The sequence below is a fragment of the Centruroides vittatus genome, unplaced genomic scaffold (assembly GCF_030686945.1).
Source record: "Centruroides vittatus isolate TY-2023 unplaced genomic scaffold, ASM3068694v2 contig_754, whole genome shotgun sequence".
Taxonomy (NCBI): domain Eukaryota; kingdom Metazoa; phylum Arthropoda; class Arachnida; order Scorpiones; family Buthidae; genus Centruroides; species Centruroides vittatus.
Window position 1 is genome coordinate 2,573,601 of NW_027122490.1, and position 27,456 is coordinate 2,601,056.

Genomic DNA, 27,456 nt, shown 5'->3' on the forward strand with positions numbered 1-27,456 from the left:
TTGGTCAGCTTACGGATGAGATTTGCGCCAACCAATAGATGCGTGTGAAAGTGCAATTACACATTAACGACAGGAGAACAGCGCAATCACTCACTAGTCGACCTACTTTGACTGAGTGGACCACGCACATGCCATTTACAATTCTTTTCTTATACTAAAGCCATTATTAGTGGAAGCTAAACTGTGCAATCGATAATACCTAGCAGCACTTCTTGCAATAGAATCCATTACTTTCGAAAACATTTCAATACAGAATATTACTTATAAAATGTATTGTGATTACAGCGAATTAATTTCAGCCGAGACTAATTTGATTTTAATTATAGGTGAAATTAAATAAATTTGAACGTGAATCTTAATTAGTAAGACTTTAATTATGTAAATCAGAAAAACTCCTCTCACTTTCAAGAAATTCAAATTACTTAAAATTAAAACGAATGGTGGTGCAAGAAAATGTTTGTTAACTGCATTTTTATAGCGACATAAATGTCTTATGACCACGCCTGAGATTAAACTTCGATCGTTTGCATTTGATACATTACAAGTATCTGAGTGGATAAAATGGTCCTGGCTCTGCCTCAAGTGTAGATTTTTGTATCCTCTTAAGCCAATTGAACTTACCTTTTGGATGGAGTATGTAGTATTCTTGCTGTCCAATGCCGAGAGTATTTTTTGCAGCACAGCTATAGTTACCTCGACTATTGAGTGATACACGGTCAATGGTATAGTTGGCTGTAGTGACCAATAGAACTTTCCCATTGTATTCCCAGTGGAAGGCTGTAGCTTCAGGACTTCCCAGGTCATCTACTTCACAGCTTAACGTTGTATGTTTTCCTTTCACAGCAGGCCGGTCAAGATGATGTAATTTTGCTTTTCCTGGAAGATCTGTTAACATATAAAAAATATATTTAAGACTCTTTTAAAAGATAAGATTGAAAGTTTATTTTTGATATTTAATATAAAATTAAATACAAGAGCAATTTATTGGTGACTCTCTACAATAAAATCATTTAAGTAAGAAGAAACAAGAGTTGCAATATGGAGAAGTGATAAAGACTTAGTCTGTGGCAAAAAGTTAAAATAAAAGAAAAAGAAAGAAGCGAATTTAAAATAACCATTTGCATATGGGTTATATATAACTATAAATATATCTAGAGATAAAATCATAAATTTATATTCTGGATGTAATTTATCATAAATGATATTTAGCAGAACAGGAAATTCTTGTCTATAGATATGTCAACGAACATTTGTCATTTGCAGTTACGATTCCCTTATTTATTATATTGACCCGCTAATGTATCCAGTTGTTCAACGATTCGTTTATTTCATTTTGCTATAATGACAAATCCAAGTTGTTCACTAATGTGAAATTTAATTAATTTGGTAAACTGTTTGTATAAAGCTGATTAAACTAAATTCATTTATTAATGTTTAGATATGTTTCTGAACTCCATATGAATAATAGAATCAAAATGAAATTTAGAAAAATCCTTATCATCAGTTATTAAAATTTATATCTAACATTGTTTAATTTTATATGAGTTTTAAAGTTATCAAACAATTCTGAATATGTTTAATATATTAACGAATGAATAATTGTGAATTAAGTTATGTAGATAGAGATATTTAGACAACCACTATTAAAGAGAATTTGAATAGAATTAAATAATTGATATATCCAAACATTAATTATAAACAATGAAAATATTGTTCATTGAAGAGTATACAAACTTTTAGGGAAAATAGTATTAAAAGATTAATTCTGCATTTGATTGAAGTCAGTAAAATTGTTATTTTTTCCACAAAATTATCAATTTATTTAACTATGTCGATTTGATATCAACCGAAAACATTTTCAATTTTCTAAAACGTAAAATAATCTTTAATATTTCATAACGGTAAACTAACGATGATTTCATAATTTACGGTGCATCAAGCACGTTAATTGGCGCTAGTTTCCTACAGATTTTATTCCATTAATTGTAAAAAATCCGTTCGTTTTTATAGCCTAGAGTAAGTTTCTTCTTCAGTATCGTTCTTGAACGTAGACTTACGGTTTATTGCAAACTTTATTAATTTACTCCACTTCTAACCTGGTACCTATTAATATCTAATTATCCCAGCTAAGAGGCAGGGTACTTTTAATTACAAGGAAAATTATACGGCTGCCTAGAAGTGCTTAGAGTAAGAGTGGATAAAAACACGATAATTTCCACATTAGATTGTTTTACGGTAGAAATAAAACTTTATTTTCTGTGGCATCTGAAGTGATTACTCAGTTGCATTATTTCATTCGCGCTGGACACACTTTCTCTAGGGACAGGCACTAGATATAGAAATAGCTACGCGGCTGGAAATGTCTTAACAGGTCATGCACTGTGCCATTTCTCTTGCGTGTACAACCATTAACGTTCAGCCGCTCTGTAAGATCTACAAGCATTAATCGATAAGGAAAACTTAGTCCGACTCACTATTGTACCCTTCTCTTGTTCTTAACTTTATCAATTTAATAATCTACATTAGCAATTTTGGTTTTAACAATGTGTACAATACAGTACATATACCTGTAACTCGTGAGAAAATGAGATTATTGCCACGGAATGTGAACATTTGACATATTTTAAATAGAACTTATTAGAAGAAACAGAGAACTAATTTTAATATGTTTTAATTAGAATAAATTTTATCCAAACTGCATATCTGTTGCTACGTTTTGTTATTTATGATATCAACTAATTGATTAGTAATATTTCAATAATATTCTTCTTTTTCAAAAGTTTAATTAACTACTAAAATAACAAATATTTATTTTATTTTCTTTGAAAAAGTTAATAAAAAGTACAATATAAGAAAAATGTAAAAATTAGAAATATAATTAAATTAAATTTTTTTATTATAAATATTTGAAAATTTAATTTCTGCACACTATGAAATTTTGATTAAAAAATTTATAATTTCTGTTGTAATATACGTAGGTAAATATAGAAAAAACTAGAGCTTAATTCTGTCTGAGGTTTAACTATTTCAGAAATTCCAATTTCATTGTTTTTACAACAACGTAAATCCTTTGTTATCCGATTTAATGAAGGGTAAGTTTAAACTTGATAACTTAAGAAAACAAACAAGAGAAAAATTTCTATGGTAAATCTACTTGAAACGGAATTATAAGTATTTAAATATTCTAAAAATTATTAATTAATTTTTAGTTGAGTTTTAATCAAAATGGATTACTTTAATCAGAATAATCTCTTTTCAAAACAATTAAACAAACAATGGTAGAAAAATCAGGATTTTTCACATTTGTTTTATTGCATTTATATTATTCTATTGTATAGACAGAGCAAATGTATTGGATTGGATGAAAGTGAGATGGATTAATTGAAAGGCCTATACGTTTGCATGATTTGCATTTAAATTCTGGAAATAAGCAGAAAAATAAATTTCAATTAAAATAACAAATAAAGTTGTATTTGTTACTTACAATTAACGACAAATTGTACAGGTTCTGAAATATTTCCCCAACCAGCTTCATTTTGCCCCTGGCAACTGTAGTTCCCCGTTAATTTTCTGGTCACATTTAACCATCTGATTTCTTTAGATGTTGCTTCGTTCATTAATTTGTTATCTTTGTACCATCGTACTAGAAGTAAATTCGCTGGATTTCCATCGATAATGTCACATTGTATATTAACATTGCTCACTTTGTCTTCGGGGACTTGGGTGGGAGATATTCTTGCTCTGACAGTTGGCCGATCTACAGTAGAACGAGAGTCATTCAGTTTGCAACTAAATTACCCGTGTTTACTCCCAAGTAATCTACTTAGATATGCCCAATTAGTCAATCTACTATTCAACTTAAATTATATAATATTTATTTACTGCGCTACGATAATTGGATACGATCTCTTAAAATTTTGCGAAACACTTTCGTGATATAATAATGGAAACAAGATAACGAAGATATTTGTTTTCTCGTGAGATTTGCACCAAACTTGTAAGTATCACCTGCTGAAATCTCAGTAGATATAACAAAATTTATGTTATCTTAATTTTACTCGGTTTAATAATTGGAGAAGTGTCAACCATATATTATAAAGTTTTAAGCTTGGATCAGCAGGAACTATTAAATATTTTTATGGCATACCTACTTTTGTAAAATAACTTATATTCAAAAGTTGCATGTAAATTCTCCATTTGATGTAGAAGCGCGATATCTTTTTAAAGTGTGGACATTTTTGCAGATGTTCGAGACATTTTACCTAACTTCTGCGAAGGTCAAAAAGATTGTAGGCAATAACATTCCAACTCGAAGATATGACGACAAAACAGCTCATTTTAAAATTTTGTCGAAAGGTTTGAAAGTCAAATACATTTTTACTGCCTCAAGCTTAACCTCACTCAGATTTCAAATATATGTATATATATTTTTCCCTACAGTTATTGCGCCGAATATTTACAAGAAAGATAGTAAATAAGTCATTTACTTGATTTTTATATAACTGTTTATATCCCTTCTGTGATAACTAAAATTTTTAAAATAATATTTATTTATCTTTTTGTGATTTTTAACAATTTCAAATACATTTTTTAATATTAATTTTATATAATTTTATTTTTGTACACAAAAAGACACATATTACGATTCGATAGTAATAGTTTGTTATAATTAAATTAATTATAGTCAATTAAAAAATTTAAAACCAAAATATTTAGCAATTTTAATTTTTATTACCCACGAATATAAATTAAAATTAGCTAGCGACAGTTTTAAACGTAATTGATTTCAACTTTTTATACAATTAAGAAATGTTTATTTTTTTAAATTTTAAATCAAAGATGTTGACAAGAGAGAAAATTTTTTGTTCTAAACATGTTCTAACCCATGATATATTCTCATTTTTAATCAATCGCTTGTATAGATCTCTATACCTTATATTGCTTTTTTATTGTTAACTTTTATGCCGTCTAATAGTTTTTATTGCGTTTTTGTTGTGAGAGAAGTTTCTTTCATAGTTTTGTGACTTTTCGGAACTTTGAAAAAGCCGAAAAGTTTTTTTTTTATTTTCTTATTCTTCAGGTGACAATTATTTCAATTGTGTTTCAATAAATAATGAAACCATTAGTAAATTGGTAGCATTATTCCATATTTGATTATGTTGTCAATGCGAGTTAACATAAATTCATTCACTCCATTTGCCTGTGAATACAATTATTAATTTTTATAAAGAATATAAATATATAGCTGAAAAAATAATTTTATTTACTGAAAAAAAGTGAATGAAAAATTTATCAAACTATATTCTTATTCTGATGTATTATAAGAACATTACAGCATGTGATTTAATATATCTTTTAGCTCATTATCTATGATATAAATTACGATAAAACAAGCATCGTTTATATAACATTTTTATTCAATAACATCCAATTTTTAAGAGATTCGATCCAATCATATTTAAATTGAAGCTAAATATACAAAAAATATTATTTTAGATCTACTTTATCAATTCATTTATATGAATTGTTAAGTAGATCTAATTGATACGTATACATAAATATCTTAAACATGAGAATAAATATTAAAAAATATATAAGTTTAAGATTATATTTAATAATTAGTAATATAAATTATTATATGCGATATATCAATAGTACGAAAAAAACCAACAAAATAAATGAGCTCTCAATGTAATTTTTAGTCTAATTAATAAATGAAAACAAGCTTAAACTTTATTAAAACTTTTTAAATATAAAAAATGATATAAAATTTACTTACATATTACATTCATGTACATTGGTTCTAAAGCCTTATTTCTTCCTATACTATTATTTACAGCGCAGCTATACATTCCAGCATCATTTCTTGATATGAAATTTATGATTAATGACGGTATACCGAAATTATTGAATTTATAACGACTAGTAGTATTTATATTTATTTCGGTATTGTTTCTGTACCAAATTACTTCGGTTGCATTAGGAGGATTGGCATCAAAGGTGCAATTAATAATAGCTGATCCCGTTTCATTCACTGTTAATCTCGCAGATGGCCCGACTATAACTGAAGGAGAATCTGCAATAAAAATGTTAGGTATTAAGTAGATACAAAAAGTGTCAGAAGTATTTATAATAAAAAAATTAACGTCAGTTTACTTTGATATAAACATCTTAAAATAAAAGTTTGGTATTATTTGACTAACGTTAGGTTTTTATTGTAAATAAAAATACTATAAAATTTTCATTATAATTAAAAATTTCCTTTCTTCTTCTTCTTCTTCTTATATATTTTATAATATTAGAATTGTTAAATTTGATAATTTCTCAATAAATTATCTCACTAAAGCAGTTGAAAGAGAGAATCAATTGCATATTTGATTCTCTCTTTCAACTGCATTAATGATATAATTACTGCTTTATATTTTTTTATTATTCTGTTAATATAATTCACGAATAATATGGAACAGAAAATTTTTAAGTTTAAAATATAAACAAATTCTTAGAATAGCAAATTAGAAATTTACGAAGAATAACCAAGCAAGATTAGGTGTCAGTTAGTTTTAAAAAAAAGGAAAAAATCATGCTACCAACTGCAAAAATTACGATAAATAAAAATTATTTATATCACTAAACTTCAAATACCTTTTAGTTTATAAAGGAGATTTGAATTTATTGAAATGAAAACAAGCAAAAAAGTATCTAGAAAACATTTTAAATATAAAAAATATCTTGCTTTTATATGGCTTCTGTAAAATCTTATTTTAATGAATAGGTCGTGATGACTTATTATTATACGCTATATGTATATATAAAAGATGTAATTATGACAGGCAACGAATATCATTTATTGGACTTCTCAAAATTGTGCTTCTTTCAGCAACTTTATCAAACAGAAAAATGAGCTTCCTGAATGATCTTTCCGCTGATCTAAGACATTTATTATTTCTTCGGATGGAGAAATAAAATGATAAATAGTTTCTTTAGAAGTTGCATCGGGAATATTAAAATTGCATAGTTTTATTTTTCTTTTTATACGTATAGAAATTTTAATATCGAAAATCGTCTATTGTTCAAAAGAAAAAAATTTCGATTATTATTATTCTTTGTTCTTTTTTCCTATTTATATTCATTATTTTAAATATTAAATAATAAGAGAATGATCAATATTTAATTAATTTAATAAATATTTTCAGAATAGTGTGTGGAATTTCTTAGAATTTATATTTTCAATTTATGCAAAAAAGGAAAAATTTCATTTTCTCCATTAAAAAATTCTGATATTCATAGTTTTACAATAATAATATTTGTCAAATTCGGTAAGATTTGAATACTAAAGTAAACAGATATAATATTTAGTTGATAATCTTCTACCTTTGAATCAATATCAATTACCTATTTAAATTGAATATAAAACTCTCTTATTGATATATCTTGAAGGTATTCCTCAATCCTTTACTAAGAGAAAATATTTTATTTCTTTTAGTAGATAATGAACAAATGATGATGTAACTTTCTTATTTGATAAGAGAATCATACAATCAAATCTTATTTGAAAAATTACTAAACAAATAATAATAATAATAATAATAATATACATTTAAGTTGTTTCAATGGTTAAGTCTTTCACGACAAACTACAACAAATTGACTAAAAATATATAAAATCAAAGGAAACAAAATATTTTATCAAATAATTTGTGTATCATTATATATTTAAGGTTGTATAATTTAAAAATTATAGTAAACTAATATTCTTCAATTTCATTTAATATTGTAAAGAGAAACCTTGCAGTAATTTTATATTAAATCAATAGTCATATGTGAATATTTCAATACTATTGATTATCAAGCATAGATGATATAATATAAACATAAAAGTGTCAATAAATACTTAATAAATATTCTAATTATAAATTTAAGCATTTATAATTTATGTTTAAAAAATTTAGATTTATTTTTAAGTACTTAATCAAGCCAGATGATCTATGAAAAAATCCTCAAGTACTTTAAAGTGTTATAATTCCTGTACAAGAGTAGATAAAGGTAATGTAATCAACTTAAACAAAATAGTAATTTATCATTAGCAAACAACGTTCAAATTATCGGTTTTTATATTATGATATTAACTAATAAATACCGATGAAAAATCGTGACAGATTGTCTTTATACATTAAATTTGACAATGTATAATTCAAAATCTAAATAATATATACGGCAATTCTCAAAAGTATTTTTAAAAACTAAATTAGTAAGTCATGTAACACTTAAATAACTTCGATAAGTTGTAAAATTAAATCATATGGAATTTAAAAAATTCCATATGATTTAATTTTTTTTTCTTCGAGCAAATACATAAAGTTCATGCAATAACTGGAATTTAATCATGTGTAACAACATTCTTTCAGTTCATTTTTTTATCATACGCCATTCTTTCATCAATGTAAACAAATTTTCCTTTCATTGCTATGCATATTTTACATATTTGACAACTTTTTTTCTTTTTTTGGAATTTTCTAATAAATGTTTCAAACTGCAGCCTCAAACCAAACAAAAATATTCCTTCTGTATTATCTGCACTCATTCACACTGCTTATACTATAGTGTAACGTTATTATTATACACAAAAGAAATATTAAGATTAAATAGAAGCTTTGAAAAATAAATAAGAAATAAAACAAGGAAATATTGTTTTCGGACTGTTGATATATGTCAACACTTTTCTAGAAAATCAATTTTTGCAACTAACATCTTCATTTACATGTAAATCGTTTGTTTCAAAAGTTTGTCTAGTCTTTATAAAGTACATAAAAGATAAAGGTTATACACAAGATTAACAAAAAATATTTTAATTTGTGATATAAATTGATAATAATAAATGTTTAATTTCCGTTTATAATAATTATATATTAATGTACTAAACTCTTATTTCTTGTGTATCTAATTTACATTTTTTTTTCTATAAAATATTAAATTTGCTATTAAAAATGTTCTAATACATCTTTTATTTATACAATTTTTTCTTAAATTATAATTTATTTGTCCAGCTTTCTGCTTTATAATAAATAATCAAATTAAAAATGATTATTATGTGGTTAATTTCGTAAAATAATCTTAATGCTACATAGAAAGAAGCTCAGCTGGCAGAGAACTACTTCCTTGCTGATCCCAATTTGGAAGAAGATTTCTAATTCAGCTTTTAAGACTAGCTTCGAATACAAGGGATAAGGAAATTGTTACCAGAAAAGAGAAACTAAGTAAGGGTAATTCCTATCTTCTTAATGTCTATGCTTATGAATTAATCTGTTAAACTTTTACTCTAACTAAGATAAGATAAATACTAAGATTTGTAATACCAACGACTTTCAAAGGCTTGGCTAAAGCACCTTGAGATAGGAAGTTTAATTGTTTTAGATAGATTTGTCAAGTGAACGACACACAATTTTCTTTTTATACGTACTGTGTTATTTTCTGTTTTTATATCTGGCTAGGTGACAAAATTTATCCAATAATAATTACACGATTACATAGGTTATAGACATAATTATATAAATGAGATTTTTATAGGAAAAATGGTAATTTCATTTGCGATATTTATTTTGTAGAATTATTATATAATAAAAATCTTTGTCATCATCTACAAATTTTGATTATGTTTTAAAATTAAAACTAGTAACTTAGAAATAATGAGTTGAAACTGCCAGACTCCATAAAGTCTGTTAGAAATCGTTAACAAATTCCAAAAATTGCTATGATGATGCAATCAAGAATTTTTCCTTGAGTAAATAATAATGTTTGTTTAGAGTTCTCAAGTAAATTTATATCGAAAATTATTCTTAATCGAACAAATTAAGCATTTCATCCTCTAGTATTAATTAAGAATAAAATATAAATTTAGGATTTTGTTTACATTCGTTATAGCAATATTAATTCTGAAAGATATTGAATTGTCTAGTAAATTAGTAAAATTAAACAAAAATTTTCCAATTATAAGTTCATAAATTGTTTAAAGTAGATTTTAATATTTACTAAGAATATGTCTTGGTTATAAATAATCTCTAAGTTTTATGGGTACTTTTCGTTTTAACGATTTTGTACGGTAATAAACCTACTTTAAAATAGATTTTTAATGATTGTTTTTATTCTGCTGTTTAACAATTAAATTGTTTTTTTACGTGCGTAAGTTCTTTTAATTACTATAAAACTAATCGAATGAATTCATTTCAATACTCTATACACTTATACATAAATGAATTTAAAAAAAAAATTCAATTTAGGTAGGAAATAAACATTTAATTTTTGCATTCTATAGCTTAATTTTATAGAAAATATAAAAATATTCATATTTTTAAGACATCTATATGATATAATTTATGTAATTAATCTATATTAGGCTATATTATTATATCTAGAATTATTTTGATAAGCGAATTATCTTATCATAAAAAGTAATTTAGAGTTTCAAAAATATAAACAATTTATTCAAAAATTTTATGATTTCTTATATTGGTTAAGGGCCAAAACATTTAAATATAATAATGTCATATTGAGATTTTTGGCTCCAAACCAATAACAGATTTCGACATTTTAAAGCAATTTTTGGATTTAATAATTTTATTTTTAAAATTATATAAACTTAATAAAAATATTTTTACATAATTTTAAAGTTAAATGTTAAAATTATGGTTAATTTAATTACTTTATTATTAAGGGATAATAAATACACCTTTTAATAAGTCAATATACAATTATATAAATTGGAATACTTACATAGAACTTGTAACCTGACAGTATCTTCTAGAGGCTGATCTCCAGATGCACTCATCACGGGATTACTCGCCTTACGATTATTGTTTTTAGATGATCATATCTTGAGAGAGGTAATATTAAGCGACTTATCGTGCGGAATGTACCATCATCTAAACCCTCCTCTTGAATGCTGGAACTCATTGCTACTATTTCGCTACCATTATACCACTTCACAGAAGCTGGAGGTTTGGCTCCATCAACGATACAAATTAATTCTGCGTGTTCCCCTTCAATAACCGGTACTGGCTGCTCTTCTAGTTCCAAAGCGAACGGTTTAACTGTAAAATTAAGTAAAAATTCTTTATTATAAGTTAAGATTTTAATACTCAACGCCATCACTTTACATCATTTCAACCGACAGTATTAAGTATAAGTTAATTTTCTCATTAGTATAATCTTATCAAAAATTGGTTAACACAGTGACTTAACAGCACTTAAAATCATGATATTACACGCATTAATAACTACATTTATTAATCTACTATGAATATTAAAATTACATTTTTCCTTATCACACTTTTTAATTATCCCAATGCACACATTTCTACCATATTCTTATTAATGTATTATCCGATAATTATAAAAAAATTTATTCTATTGAGTTTAATTTCTCGCAAGAGTTTTCTCTAAATTATCGATAATAATTTTTTTAATTCATTTTAAAAATTTATATATTTACTAAAAATTATTTTTAACGAACATTTATCCGTCAGGTATTATTGTTAATACTTAATAATTTAGAATTAAATTATTTTAAATAATTTCTACGTATAATTTTTTATAATAAATGTATATATGTAAATTAATTAAAATAATATATTGGAAAGTTTTTAAATAATTAATTCTATTTTTGATGTATTTTTCTAACAGTTGTAAGAATAACAACAATAATAATAATCTTAAAAATTAAAGATAAGAATAAAATCGATGAAAAGATTTAAAAATTCGATTTTCATCCCCATATCAGATTTAGTTTCTTGTACTTATCTACCTGTCTAACTTCCACACTAACAGAATTCATATAAGTGAAAAGCACCAAGATATCACTTCTTACAACCAAGAGATAGATTTGTTAAATATATATACATATATATATATATCGATAAACCAATAACGTAAATCAAGCATAGAGAAATGTTAGAGAAATGATTTCCATTTTGTAAAACAAAACATTCTAATTTTTCTTTTTTAATTCTATTTTCAAGAAAATAAATGACGAGACGATTTTTCTAGTTTTATCGATAGATAAATAAACAAGAAAATTTTTCATCCATTAATAGAAAGTTTTGGCATTATTTTGACATTTTAGAAATTAACTTACTAACACTTCATCTAAATAATCTGAAAGAAAGAATAATTTGAGAAAATAATATTGACAGTAAAAGTGTCAAAAATAAAATGTATTTTGTAGATATTTCTGTCTTTATTTTTCTACTCGCAGATGTTGCATCTTATTACTGAATATTTTTGATGAAAGTTAGGATATTAAGATTTAACATATTGTACTAATGCCTCCTTAACACTTTGCTTGATGCTTGTAATGATCGTTTGCCTTGATAATATTAAGGATAAGGATATTATTAGCATATTGAAGATTTCAGAGTGGCAGTTAAACATTAATGGCGTTGCAAGAGTTTAAACACTTGTCAGAATTATATCATCAGAACTACATATTGAGAATAATTTAAATAAATATGTATTTCTAAAAAACTATTTAAATTCAATTTTACCAACTTTTAAAGAAACACATAAACGCCTTTGTTAATTTACTCGAAAATCTAAATAAATTACATTATTTTTAAATGTAATTATTATATTTAAATTGTTATATATAGTTAAATTAAATATAATAATTAGTTAATGCGTATATTTAGTAAGTTATTATATAAATACGTGTTTATAATTAACCATAAAGTGACATTTATTGTTCTTTCTATTATATAAAGCAAGTTAGAAATTATCTAATAGCATTAAAGTTTCTAAATTCTAACTAAAAGCTGCTGTCTTGTTACATTAAAATCTTTTTAATTTCTTATTTTCGTAGAAAACTGTAAAACGTTACCAAAGTACTTTAAAGTTATTCAAAGAAAATTTAATCAACTTAGGAGTCTCTTGTATTGTACACACTTAACAGCTAGTTGGTAACTACTCTTAGAACAATCATTTTCTTAGAATAGCGACAGAAGGTTCACCTCCCCCGAATCTACTTTCAGGGTAAACTATAAATTTTCTATTCCCCTGTATATTTAAGAAAGGTAAACCTCTTCTTTTTTAATCTCTTCCATTTATCATTAAGTTTGACACGGACAGCAAAAGGCGATTTAAAATAGTTGCTAGTAGTAGCATTGTGTTCTAATACATGCTGAAATGACACATAATTGATCATCATTTATCTTATGTTTACTAATGGTTCAAAGAAAAAAAAAACCTCTCTTTGCGTGACATCAATCTGTCCAATTTACCTTACCATCAAGATCTAGTCGAATCCACGCAACTAATGGAGTTTCAGTAGCGTCATTTTCAACTCTGCATTCAAGCACTGCACCTAAATCTTCTCTCATCAGCTGGAACTTGACTCTCGACGTAACATTGTTTATACCCATTTCATTCTCTGACAAAGTACTTTCTTCAGGTAAATTCTCTTCTTTTTTCCACCATGACACTTCGGGTATCGGTTTCCCACCGATTGTCGTACAGTGAAACGTAACAATGGTCCCTTCGATAAATGGTCCCACACTAGAACCATTTCTGTATTCCCTTCCACCATAGAGTATGGTTGGTAAGTTGGGTCTTGCTAGAAAAAGAACGAAAAAAATTAGAATTATGCTTAAAACTAATCTAATTATTTATAAACATAAATTATATATTTTTAAGTATGGAAAACGTAATTATATCTTCGAATAGTATATATATTTTTGCATGAGCCTGTTATTATTAGGATAAAAATGAAATATAAATTTCAATCTACAATTTCTATACTTAGTTATATTATAATTTAATGTATCCATAAAACTTTTACTGGTACAGTATATATTACCAGTCAAGATTTTATAGCTTTATAAATGAATAATTACTAATGAACTGTGCCTATTCAACTTTATCTGCAAGTGTACACTTTAGTAAATGAAGAATTATTGAATTTCATTTTTTGTCCGAAAAGCTTCATTTACTTAAAAAAAATCATATAGTTTTTTAAAATAAAAATTAGTATTATTCATTTGTTGACAATTAAAATTTTTAACGATATATAAACAGAGTAACCTTTTATCGATTTTCTCTAATTTAATATTTTATATTGAAAGGTTATGATAAATTGCAAAGTATGAATGTTATTGTTGACTTTTTAAAAAAAGCATTTCGCCAAAATGAAAAACGTCATTGCAAATATTTCTAACATAAAACAAAGAAACATATACAACAGAAATTATTTCCACTTGATAAGAACGTTAAGTACAAATTACACGAAATCTCATTTGTTGATAAGGAAAGAAAAAGAAAAACAGTATAAAGTGATATATTTACGCAAAAAGAAAACTTGGACGGTATCCAGACATTTTAATTGAAAATCAATGAAAACCTATGTAAACTGAGCCAAGCAAGCATATTCCATTCGCTAAAGTTTTTGTGGTCGCTGCCCTCAAAGGTCCTCCAACCTTTTAGTGGCATTTCTGCAACCACAAATTTCTATAAAACGGTGAATGAAATCGGTAACGTTTAAAACTAAGCCGTATACTGTTACTACTAATTGTTAGAAAATAAAGTTTAATTAATTTGCATAATATAAGAACAATAAGATAATCGTATTATATGTAAACAACATGAAAACACTAAAATAAATAAAATAAAAATACTTTTTTGTCGCATTTGTTTGAATAATCACCGTAATTAATTATCGTAAAAAGCATTAAAATAAACGTTAAAATTTATTTTAATTAACAATAAAAGTAATCAGATTACATATTCTTTTATTTATAAATTAAATCTGTGAGTAATTAAGATTATTTTATAACGAGTAAACACGCGAAACTTAAGATTTAAAAAATAATGTTTTTCCTTAATAAAGGCTTTTTTTATTTAATATTTAAGCCAAAATAATTACAGTAAAAATATTAAAGTAGAAAATAAGTATTTTTATTTTTATCATTGATTTTTTTATGTACTTTTGTTGACTATGAAAGAAAACAATTGTAAAGGGTAAGCGATGCTATGCAAAACTTATTTCAATGCTTTCTGTAAATTTAATTCAGTTCACAATATACGAAATTGGAAACCAGCTTTAAAATATAATCTGAAGAGTTAACAAATGGAGAGATAAGTTGCGAAAATTGTGAATAACATATACTAACTTGTAACAATATATTTAGACATTAAAATCTAACACAAATATAAATCACAATATGTAAATTAATTATAGCTAATTTTATAAATGCAAATGAAAGATAAATCTTTTACATTGCATAAATTTGTCTTAAATTAAATATATATATTTGCTAATTATCGATTAGATTTTATTTTGTTATTGTAAAAAAAATAAAAAAAAAAATTCAAACAATTTAACTGGTTCTATGATTTTTATTTAAACGGCTCAACCTACTTGGTATCATGCTATTTTCACTGACTTGACATCTACTGGGAACAGAAATTCCCCAAAGTCGATGTAATAAATTTGATGGCGAAACAGTACATCTCAAGTTTCTTAGCTACGTATTTCTCAATTTTATTTTCTAGAAAACGATTAAATTTGGTTGCTTTGGATGCTTTGGATACTGTTGAAAACTATGAAATGACTAAGAAGTTACTTTCAAATTTTGCTTTTCAAAACGATAAAATATATATTAAAAAAATTGTTTTTAACTTTATAAATATTTTAAAGTTGCGTGTAAAATTTTGCAAATTCTCTAGAAAAATATATTCTTAAAAATTATGCTTAAATTTTAGCAGTAAAATTTCAACTTTTTTATGATAAAAGTGCTATTTTATGACTCGGATAATAATCATTTAAAAATTCTTTATACAGTTTAATGAAATTTTTAACAATCTACGTAATGTTAATTTTAAATATAAAAGATAAATTGCAAATTTTAATTTAAAATAAAAATAAAGAAAATTTAAGTTTTTACACAAATAACCTTCGTAAAGTGAATTTTTGTGAAAATTTAAAAACTAAATCTTTTCTTTTTTAAATTTAATGTTACTCGAAGAATAAAAATATTTATTTAAATTAATTTTCGAGTTTTTTTTCAACGTGTGCGCTATCTTTAAAGACGACTTCAACGTTTAGATTCATTAGGAAAGTGTGTATTTAAAAATTTTTATCCCAATGTGATTTCTATATGGGTTTTAAATTGACTTTTGATTTCGAATTAAGTAGGAAAAACATATTTAAATTATAAAGAGTTGGGAGATGTGATATAAAAATATAAAAACAGCGACTTCTTCAGGAAAATGTATTTTTGAAGAGACAACATAGAAAGTCGGGATGTTAGTCGTCTTGGATATTATCGACAATCCACAGGCTTCGAGTAAAAGAAAAACTAAGTCTTATCTTTACACAACATTTCAAATCTGGCATTCAGATGGGGTAGAGAGTAATCTGCCAAATTTGCCCCCATCCAAGTCGTTTCGTCGCATTCAATAGATCCACCTTAGTTTCTATTGTGGTTGAAAATACGATTGGATGGATAGTAGAATAGAAGTAATAAAAATACCAGTCGCAATTAATCTTGTGACCAGTCGAAGATGGAAATCATCCATAACGAAGTTTTATAGAACCACTGCAGTCGGATATCCTGACATTCCACTGTCGGCAGTTGATAAGCGAGTGCATATTGAGAAGTTGGTCTTCTCTTATCTCCAACTCTTGATATCGATTCTCATTATTATCTAGTACGAGAGGCGATAGCCGTGCCCCGCCCGACATATTTTACCACGACCGATTGAAATGCGTATAAGACCAATAAAGAAGTTCCTTTCCCCTTTTTCATTTATTTTCAACCTCCTTTCATATTTTCAACGCTTATCTATTCTAATAACTTACCGTGCATCAATAGATGGGCATAAGACAATGATGGACATTTTCCTCGAACGTATGTCACGTCACACTTGTAGCTTCCTTCGTCTTCTAATTTTAAAGGTGATATTTTTAAATGGGCCGTAGATTTTTCTAATGAAAATGTGGCACGCTTGGGATTGGCTAACTCTTGCAATGGTTTCTCAACCGTATCACTGTACAAATATAACCTTTTCCACTCGTTCGACACATTTTTCGTCCATGTGATAAAATATACTTCACCGCAAGATTCTACATCTACGTCGCATGGAAGCTCCACGGATTCACCCACGGTTCCTGTAACCGTAGCTTCTTGACCTGTTCAGAAATATACAAAGAAACCTTATTAATTTTCATAAAGTGGAGCGAGTTACCTTAATTATCATTAACGTAATGAATTGCTCTATTATTTATTCCGTAAGTAGCCTACTTTAATTGATAATTTTAACCGGATACAAGCATGTTTGTTTTGGACAAAAAGCATTCATTTATAAATCTAGATGTTATATTTTTCTTTTTGTAATATTTATTCCGTAAACAATATCGTTAAAGTCTATTTATTTTGTTTACTATTTTTATTTCCAAAATTTATTGATATATCTTTATGCATTCATAAGAACTAATGACATTTTTTTAAGCTTAATATATAAGAAATTATAGAATTATAAAAAATTATTATTATATTTTTCTAATAAAATATTTATTTAAATAATAAATTTTTTATAGGTTAAAAAATATAAAAATACAAATTCAAACTAACAAATTTCCGAATTAAAGTAGCTTAATAATTACAGTACACTAGTAATTACGACGAAATTAAAGCTAATTAGTAAATGTGACAAAAAAATTCAGTTATTAATCCCACGAATTTCCGTTTAATTGAAAGAAGTTTAAATTAACACATTTTTCTCTTCTTTCTTAATTTTCTAGATTTGGTTATAATATAGAAAAAAAGGAGATGAATAATTCGTTCAAATAAAAAAAAGGATAACTTTCGATAATTTATAAAAATTTCTTTTTAATATAGTTAAAAGATAAAATTTCAACGTTGTTTTGTTTGAATATATATATTTTTTTTCGGGCTAACATTAATTCAAAAATGACGGTTAAAAGAGCTTTTAAGACAGAATGAGTGGGAAGTTAAAAAACGTGTAATAATTATACATAAACATATTTTTAAAAAGGTACCGAAGTGAGTAATTAAAAAAATCCTTCAAAGAATTTTTTTCCTTTTTCTTTTAAGTTTTAATTGACTTAAACAATTTACAAAACTATGGAAAAAAGTGTCTTACTTGATACTTTTCTAAACTTTAGACATGCAATTATAGTAAGATGACACAATCAAACGATTATTTATCACACGGATTTCACCATCGTGACAATGTTGCCCGGAAAGTTAATCAGTCAAACATTGGACCGTCAATTCGGTTCAGCGCTCTCCATACACAATCTTACTCATTATCTGTTGTGATTAATGAGCTTATTTCCGATCTCAGCCGTCTTTGGTTCTAAAAATCCACGCTTCAATTCGTTCTGTTTGTAATCTCCTTATTGAGATTTATTCAAGTGACGCTTGTCAACCGTCGCTCCAGGCTATGTTTCGCCTTATATTAGGCAAAGATGCTACCGGCCATACAATGACATAATGGATATTTACTGCAAGCTCTCTGATCATCTCCAAACAACAAATGAAGTAAGGATGAAATTCGATAACAAACACTATTTCACTAATAATTAATAAGTCAAGTTACTTTAGTAAGATGTTAATTGCAGTTTAGATATTTCTATTAAAACACGATTACATATTATCTGTATTAACGAGAATTCTATTATATTTTAGTAATATTTTACAAACTTTACATATTGGATTAAATATTAATTACTATCGATTTTTTTAAAAAGATAGAAATAGTTCATTTTGTCGGTTCATTTGTCTGTTCGTCAATGATGAATATCTTGCTAAACTGCATGAGAAGTTTGAGATTTTATAAAAGTTTTAAAGGCATAACGTATGTTTTTATTTAAAATCTATTCAGGATAGAACTAAGATTTAGAAATTCCAAATTTTATTTAATTCCCTTTAAAGTTATTTTAAATCATACCTATAAAAATAATTAAATTTTAAAAATCTTCTGTGACTTACAAACAATATAATTATTATTTTCGAGTAATTTTAAATTTATTAATAATAAAAATACGAAAAATTATCGATAAAATCTAAAATTTTTCCGAATGTTTAGTATTTTAATTAATACAAAAATTAATAAATGTGATTTAAATTGAGCAATTACATTAATTTTTCAACATATATAAAACAATGATAAATTGTTACATAGAACGAGTTTGATAAGCATAACCGAACTGAGTCTATCGATTTATTTCTTTCGAGTATCGAGTAAGATTCCAGATATGTCACATAATTAAAAAAAGTGTTTTAAAAATGACATCCCCACTACCAATATCAGTTGCTGGTGAAATAACTAATCTCGTGTTGGTTTGTTTTAATTGCTTTTATATCGATTTGGCAGAATTCCCAACCAAAAATACAGAAAGAATGTATCGATAGAAAGCACATTGTTCAATTCCAGCACCATTTCTATCGATTTGCTATAATGCCATTTATTAATTTCCACCTTCCTAACATAAATAGAGATTGGGATAGGTTTTGCAGAAACGAATGGTTCTATGGTGAGTCTTAGATTGCAAGTAAGAGGAAGATAAATATTGTTTTTTCTCCTCGAATAACTAAGCTTCTTTCATCATCCAACAATCTTTACTTTGTAAATTAACGTAATGACTTTGCTGTAAAAGCAATGATCTGAGTATAAAATTAACCGAATTGCCTTTATATACCTTAAATTAAAACTTTAAAAGAATACTTATTAAAAGGAGGAGAAAAAAAAATAGCAGATATCGGGTTGTATGTGTTTTTAATAAATATACATCATTTATTTTAGATATTTATCTATTTAATTAAAAATAAATCTATAAGAAAATTTTCTCTTCGAGTTTGGATAGTACAGTAAAATTATGTTCCACCAGGTTGGAGTATTTTATTAAGAAGACAATATCCGTACAAATTTTTTGCTATTAGTCTTCTCTTACCTTTTAATATGGATACGGTAAATATTGACTTTGTTTATCCAATCAAAAAATTAATTAAAAGGCATGAAGAAGAGTGTTCTGCCTGATAAAGCGGAATATTTATGTTTTAGGCAAATGATTTTTTTTATTTTAAAAGTTACTTGTCTAATTATTCGCTATATTATATAATGATTACATCGAGAAACATGCTTTAAATTTTTTTAAATTAAAATGTTAATAATATTTTTAAAAGTTTACAGTTCAAAAAATTCAAATAAATGAATTTCTTCGTTTCTTTTTAATGATTTTCTGTTTATAAAATATAAACAGAGATAATATTGAATTATATCAATAATAGCATGAAAATCGTTTATTTTTGTTTACTTGTTTTGAGTATTAAAAATTTTATTCGTAACAAGTATATGAAATAAAATGCTTTAAGCAAAACTTTGTTCGTTTTTTAGAAATACAGAAATAAGAGAAGCTATATTTTTGAGAATTTCACGAAGAAATACTTGAAATATGATATTTAAGGTTAAGAGGGATGTTACAAATGCTTGGAAAATCGTCTTCTGTAAATCGTCATTTCTTAAACTTGTAATTTTATTTATTTGAACAACGAAAATATAGCTATATAATAAAAAAATTAATGTTTTAAGCCAAATAAAGCGAAAAGTTAAAATTAAAAATATACAACTGTATAATGCAATTTATGAGAATATTGTAAACATTATACTCATATATACATGCAATGTTACCAATACTTTTATATTGCCTAATATATTAGTTATATAATACTTTCTATTAGTCTATATAAGATAGATTTTGCATCAAATTCTTTTATGGTTTTCCTTTTATATCGATACAAGTTCTCTATAAAATCAGGCAAGGCAAAGATATCACGTAAACATGTTAGGATCTTAAGAAGAACGATCAAATTTTACTAACATTTACTAAAGAAACTTCGTTAAATTTGGTAGTATTAACACACACAACAACTTTTAATATATTACGTTTTTCAGGATTACCTAAGACCAAAAGATATGTTGTTTTCATCAAAAAACTAATAAAGAATTTTTAGTCGTTTCGAGAAGAATTTTTATATCACTAGAAATGTATTTTTTTCTGGTAAAACATAAATGATCATAAACATGTTATTTAATTCTTTAAAAAGAATATAATCTTAACCTAGTGCAATGGCCGCTTCATATTCATTGCAGCTAAAGTTTTTGTCGAGAGAGAACATTAAGATAGGTAAAGTAAGTAATTTTCTCAAGATATTGTCCATGGTTCTGTCAAAAAAGCCAGTCTGTATGTGTCCAATATCTTTTTAGCAATAATGTCAGCCATAACTTTGAAAGTAATGCTGAAACTAGCCAATCGGAATGGATCTGCACAAAAACCAAGCAAGAATGTCTTTCATCAGAAACTGCACCTATTGTAACTCTATTGAAGTCATTGTTGAGTATAAAATATATTGTTTGTATCATTCGGATTGTTTTTAGAACTAAGTGATAAAATTGTTTATTTAAGACCAAAACATGGTTGTTCCTCGTGCAGGAATTATAAATTAATAACACTATAAATTCAATTCCTTCTCGTATAAAAATTTTATATTCCAGCACAACTTTATATCTTATTTTTAACATTACAAATATCTATAAACGAGTATAGTGTGTCTATCGTATATTAAATAAATATAATTTAAATTTAAAATTTTTAGTGTTCTTAGTAATGAATTCTATCAAATAAAATAAAATAAAATTTTGTTGAAATTAAATTCTTTGAAAGAAAGAAATGACGATGGACGATGTTTGCTATGTCTTCCGAAGAAATTGTTCAACTGATTGCCTACAAAAAGCAAACATAAAAAAATCGTAATAATTTAGGGGAAGTAGAGGGCAAAAGTTCAAGTTGATTCTGGTTTTCAACAGAACTAATATAAAATTTTTAATACATACATAAAATTTAATCAAAAAATAATTTATTTTAAATTATCTTATAAGATAAAGCTTATTATTGCATCAGAAAACAATATTAATCAATAAAGAAAACGTCATCTTTTATTTAGTCACATTGTTTATGTTATTTTTAATTCATTAACTCTTTCAGACGTGATTATGGATATTTAATGCAATTTTCACTATATTTTATTAAAATACTTCCTAATGCTACAATTTGTATGTTTTAGCCTGTAGATATCAGAGAAATTATTAATATTAACAGAAAACTTTTATGTAATCAAAATCGTTTAAACTGTAGTACATTTATTACATATTTTATAATGAATGCAAATTATAACTTCTTTCAGAGATATTTTTACATCAACAAATCAATTTAAATTTACCATCTGCTTGCTCTCTCACAAAATAGAAATCGTTATGTCAAACTTGATAATCTTTTTTTATGAAGATTTATTAAAGTTTTAACCGCTCTATACTGTCTTAGAGTGTTTTTCTTTAAAGAAAATTTTTTATAGATAAAAAAAAAACAAGTGAAAAGTTTTCAATAAAATCTATAAAAAATACAAATATTTTAGTAACTTTAAAATTACATAAGCTTTACAGTAATAAAATCATTTTCCCATTTTGTGCAATCTCGAATTTTTGCATTCAAAAACAATACAGCTGCAAAGAAAAATCCTCAGATCAATACCGCATAACCTGATACGTTTTCGATTTAAGTATCTTGTGCCTAGTGAGGTTTTCATCCCTACGTTTCACATATTCAATGTCCTCTGGATGTATAATGGCTCAAGCGCGAATGTAGAGTTGGTTATCTGAGCCCGTCTGTTGCCATTCCCAAGTCAATTTGGAGAACGTACATGTAAGGATACAGAAAATTCTACGTCACTTTAAAGAGATATTCAAATAGTTGATGATGTAAAGACTACGTACAGTATACATTCTTATCTGTTGATGGATAGACAAAGTTGTTCTAATGATGAAGATATGTTATTTTTTGTAAATTCAACCTCTAACTCCTTTCAAGTTAATACAAAAGAAGGAATTTTGATTGTAAATCTTCCGAATAAAATAAAATTCTTTAAAATTATGTAGATCACGCAAACTATATGGAAAAATTGGTATAAAGATAAATCAGAAATTCATATAAAGCAGATTTTTTTTTGATATATATAAAAGAAATTTATATTATTAAATTGAAACAATTTATAATAATAAAATTTATATATAAAATACAGAAAAATGAATTATAAACTTAATTAGAGAGCTTACAAAGATAATAAGCAAGGTAAATAAAACATAAACTCAATTATTACTTGGTTAATTCAATTTTACAATACTACTTAATTCAATGAATTAATTGTTTATTTAATTTTTGTTACTACTAAAAGGAAAATTAATTGCAATCAAGCATATAAAATTATATTCTATAAAAATAAATGGGAGGGGGAAACATGAAGAAAAGATAATACAAAAAGTAATAATTACTTTATTCATCCGAATATATCCTATAAAATTATTCATCCAAAAATGATATCCGGAAACAGGTGTTATTCCGTTCCGGTTTACAAGTGAATTATTAAAACTTATCATTCCTTTTAAATATTGGAATTTAATATAAAAATATTTTATATTGTTTTAGCTTATAACTGAAAAATAACAATAAATTTTTCTATGGGAAGAAGAACTGATCATCTAAGAACACGTTTTTCAGATTATCTTATCGATTATGGATTTATAAAGAACAACTGAAAAATACTGTATTTATTTTCGATAAAACTGTTATTTGAGAAGACATCGTATTAGGAAAATCCTTACACATTCTAAAATCCCTTGATTTTCTTTTACAAACGTCTATACACGTTTCACATAAAAGCAAGGAAGATTTAGGAAAAAAAAATTAATTTTGAATTTACTGATAAAATCAAGAAGTTTATAAAACTTTTTATTCGAAATCGTTATTAATTATAATTTTAAAATAAATAATATTTAAGTTACATAGATTTGTCAATCAGTCAATTAAATTTTACTTCCCCTTGAATTAATAATTCCTGGAAAGGGCCTTTGCAAGTATTTGATTTGACACGTTATAATGATTAAATAGGGTAAGAGTAGATGAACGTTTGCACAACATATACTGAAAGTTCGCTGAAACATTACAGATTTATTATTATTATTTTGTAGTAACCATCTGTTAATGCCTGTATTTGATACAGGGATTATTATGAAAAGAGACAGAGGAAAGAAAAATTATAACAATTATTCTATATTACCATACATCCAATACGTAACAATTGTTTATTAAATGTGAAAAATGAGTCAAATTATCTCTTTTTTATTATTTAAATCGATAAAAAAATAAAATAGTGCATCAACAAAAATAAATTCGATTATACAAACAACAAAATTTTAAAAAATAACATTAAATGTAAAACAATTTTATATCTCTACAGCTATTTAAGATTCGATATTTAAATTTTCTTCTAATAAAATATAGTAATTGTTACACGTAAACGTGTCAATTCTTTGTAAGTAGTATACGTCCCAAGATATTTAAAATGAAAAATGAATCTTAAAAATGTTACAAGATATTAAAAAGAATAAAGAGAAATTGTAATACACGAAAAATATCCGTCCCTTTGGTCCTTTTCAAATAGAATTCAAAGAAATAAGCTGTAAGGAGGTCATAGTTTTCGATAATTTAAAAATATATTTATAACATTATTAATAATTCGCTTTCTAATAAATTCCAAAGTGTTCTAAATTATTCCGTATTAAACAATAATTTAATTTAAAACGGAGTATTAATTTTCTTGAAACTAAAATAAATATCAATATTTTTTAAAACACACTTAATAAGTAATAATATCATTTTGTAGAAATATTTTTCTTGTAAAAAATATATATTTAAAATGAAATAGATTAATTTTTTATTTGGCAAAAAAATATACAATAATATTAAGTTAAACTTTATTAAGATGTTTAATTTTTAATTGTTTAATTAATCTTATTTAAATTATTTTTTAATTGTATTAAAAATATACATTGTAAAATTCATTTAATATTAACAATGTTTATGTAAAAACATAAAAGTTGTTATAATTAATAATTTATTAAATTTTAATTAACATTTTTCTTAATTACGAAAAAGTTTTCAAACTTTCTAATAAAATTTTGAAAAATTTGTAGAAAATGAAATTTTGTAAATTTTTTAGAATAAAATTTTTATTTTATTTTCAATCAATTTTTAACAATATTTTTTAAGATAAAATTTAAATTTAAATTTAGAAAGAAAAATTGAAAACAATTTTTATATTACAAAATAATGGATAATAATATTTTTAATAAAATTTGACTTGTTTTCCTTAATAATTTAGAATAAATTTATAAAATTTTAAATCTAATAAATCATTAATCTTATATAATAACGAAATTTCCGGATTGTTATTTTCAATTAAATATATCTTTTGAGGAATCTGAATTAATAAATCATAAAATAAATAAATGCGAATTAATGAATACAATAACCTTGAAAGTCTTTAAGCAGATCAAATATTGTAAAACTTCTTACAAATGTTTATTAATTTTATATATTTAGTATATGAAAGATTAAAAACTAAAGATTTTAGAAAAGATTAATTTCAAATGATAATTCTTATAGAAAAATAAATGAAGAACTAAAATCAATTTAAATTCGCCTATCTCCGCCTACTTGTTCTTCTCTAACCAATCGCCATTACGAAAACAATTAATTTTAAAATGTTTATGATGATTTATTTACTATATTTCGCAAAGAACCGAATATATTCATATTCAGAATAATGTATATTTTCTACTTAATTATTTAAATTAATTTTTTTATCTTCAACTGGTTTTAAATAATATATTAATTATTATTATTTACTTTTTAATCACATTAAGCACATTCCTATGATACAATAACAGCATAAAGAATAGGAGTATAAAATAAATTTACTTTAAATTTTAATATATAAGTAATATATATCCGATTTTTAATTTATATATTTATAATCATATATATATTTGTCGTACGAAAATCATTAAAAATTTATAAGGATTTAAATTCATATTTTGCTCTTTAAATTCATATTTTGCTCTTTACTGTTTTTTATATATAAATTATATTTTAATATCTTGAAAATAAAAATATCGATTTTTTATATATATAAATAATTTATGTATTTTAATTATATGCCCTAATTTTTAATTCTGAATAATTTATAGGAAAACATTAAATTATAAATATTTATAAAATCTGTATTAATATTGTTATATTACAATAAAATGTATAAATTAAAGATTATGTTTTAAATTTACTTAAAAACAATACAGGGCTTAAAAATCGATATTATAAACAAAAGTAAGTGGATATTAAATCGCTTTCAATAAAATCGCATTGTAGATATATTGTGTTTACATTATACATTTAATAAAAGGGTTACAAATAGCTGTTGTAACTTTAACCGACAGTTTAAAAGGAATTATAGAAATTCGATAAAATTATACTGTTTAAAAAATTAATTCTAAAATTTATTTTAATAATATAATTTCATCCTTTTATGATTAAATTATCCTGGAAACATTTAAATTTTTCAAGCCATTATAATAATAAAAATAATAATTTAAACAAATTTTTTAAAGGATTTGGAATGTATTAATTAATGTAAATATTTTAAACTGATAAAAATAGTTTTCCAAACTGTAAAAAATTGATATGGGGTAGCTGCACCTATTAAAATAATCTTTATTAAGTTGACTAATAAGAAAAGTTTACAAATAAGTTATAGTAAAGAGTAAGAGAGTAAAATAAATGATGGTTTAAAAAAGTATAGAACATGGGACATAATAAAAAGAAAGTTGATAAGGATCTTTCACAAAAATACCATGAAAAAGCACAAGACAATACGGTATTTGCCTAGCATGAAAGATAAGATAAAAGATCTTTTCATTCACTTTCTTATTTTCCGATGTTAGAAAATGAATAGATATAAATCGATATGGGAAGGAATCAAAAATTTCGAAGAAAAAATCGGAGTATAAAAAAATAAATAAAATTTTTAATCATTTATTTGGTGATTTAAACTTAAATTTAATATTCTACTCGAGTGAAAATTTGAATCGAGCCGAACTTTTTACTAAATTTTTGAAATTACGGTTTCCTTCGGAACATAAAAAATGGTAATTTTTTTTTCTATCATCGATTTTTGATGATATCAAAATTTTGAAATATTATATTTAGGTAGTAATATAGAAGCTGAGATATTTAAAATTATGAAATTTAATTTAATCTTTAATGGAGAAATCTGTTTAATATACAATGCAGGTGAATTTGAAACAGGAATTTATTTATTCTTGTGACCGTAACACAATTACTGCTTCCGTGATAGATATGTTCGATTTTATTATATAGGCAATATATTAACGGCTTTACAGTTTAATTAGTTCGAATAATTAAAACCAATTGCTAAACCTATTAGCCTTTACAATTTTAGATACAATTTAGGATTTTCTACTTTAAAAAATGCTTTAAATC

The 27,456-nt window shown here is 24.9% G+C and overlaps 1 protein-coding gene across 1 annotated transcript in view; it reads right to left on the reverse strand.

Moving 5' to 3' along the window:
• LOC136981391 (synaptogenesis protein syg-2-like) overlaps positions 1-27,456 on the reverse strand; it is a 137,490-nt gene that overhangs the window by 44,780 nt on the left and 65,254 nt on the right. Inside the window, 7 exon segments of the mRNA XM_067277705.1 lie at positions 622-885; positions 3,485-3,757; positions 5,780-6,076; positions 10,767-10,841; positions 10,844-11,083; positions 13,273-13,599; positions 16,843-17,172. Coding sequence (XP_067133806.1) covers positions 622-885; positions 3,485-3,757; positions 5,780-6,076; positions 10,767-10,841; positions 10,844-11,083; positions 13,273-13,599; positions 16,843-17,172 — 1,806 coding nt within the window.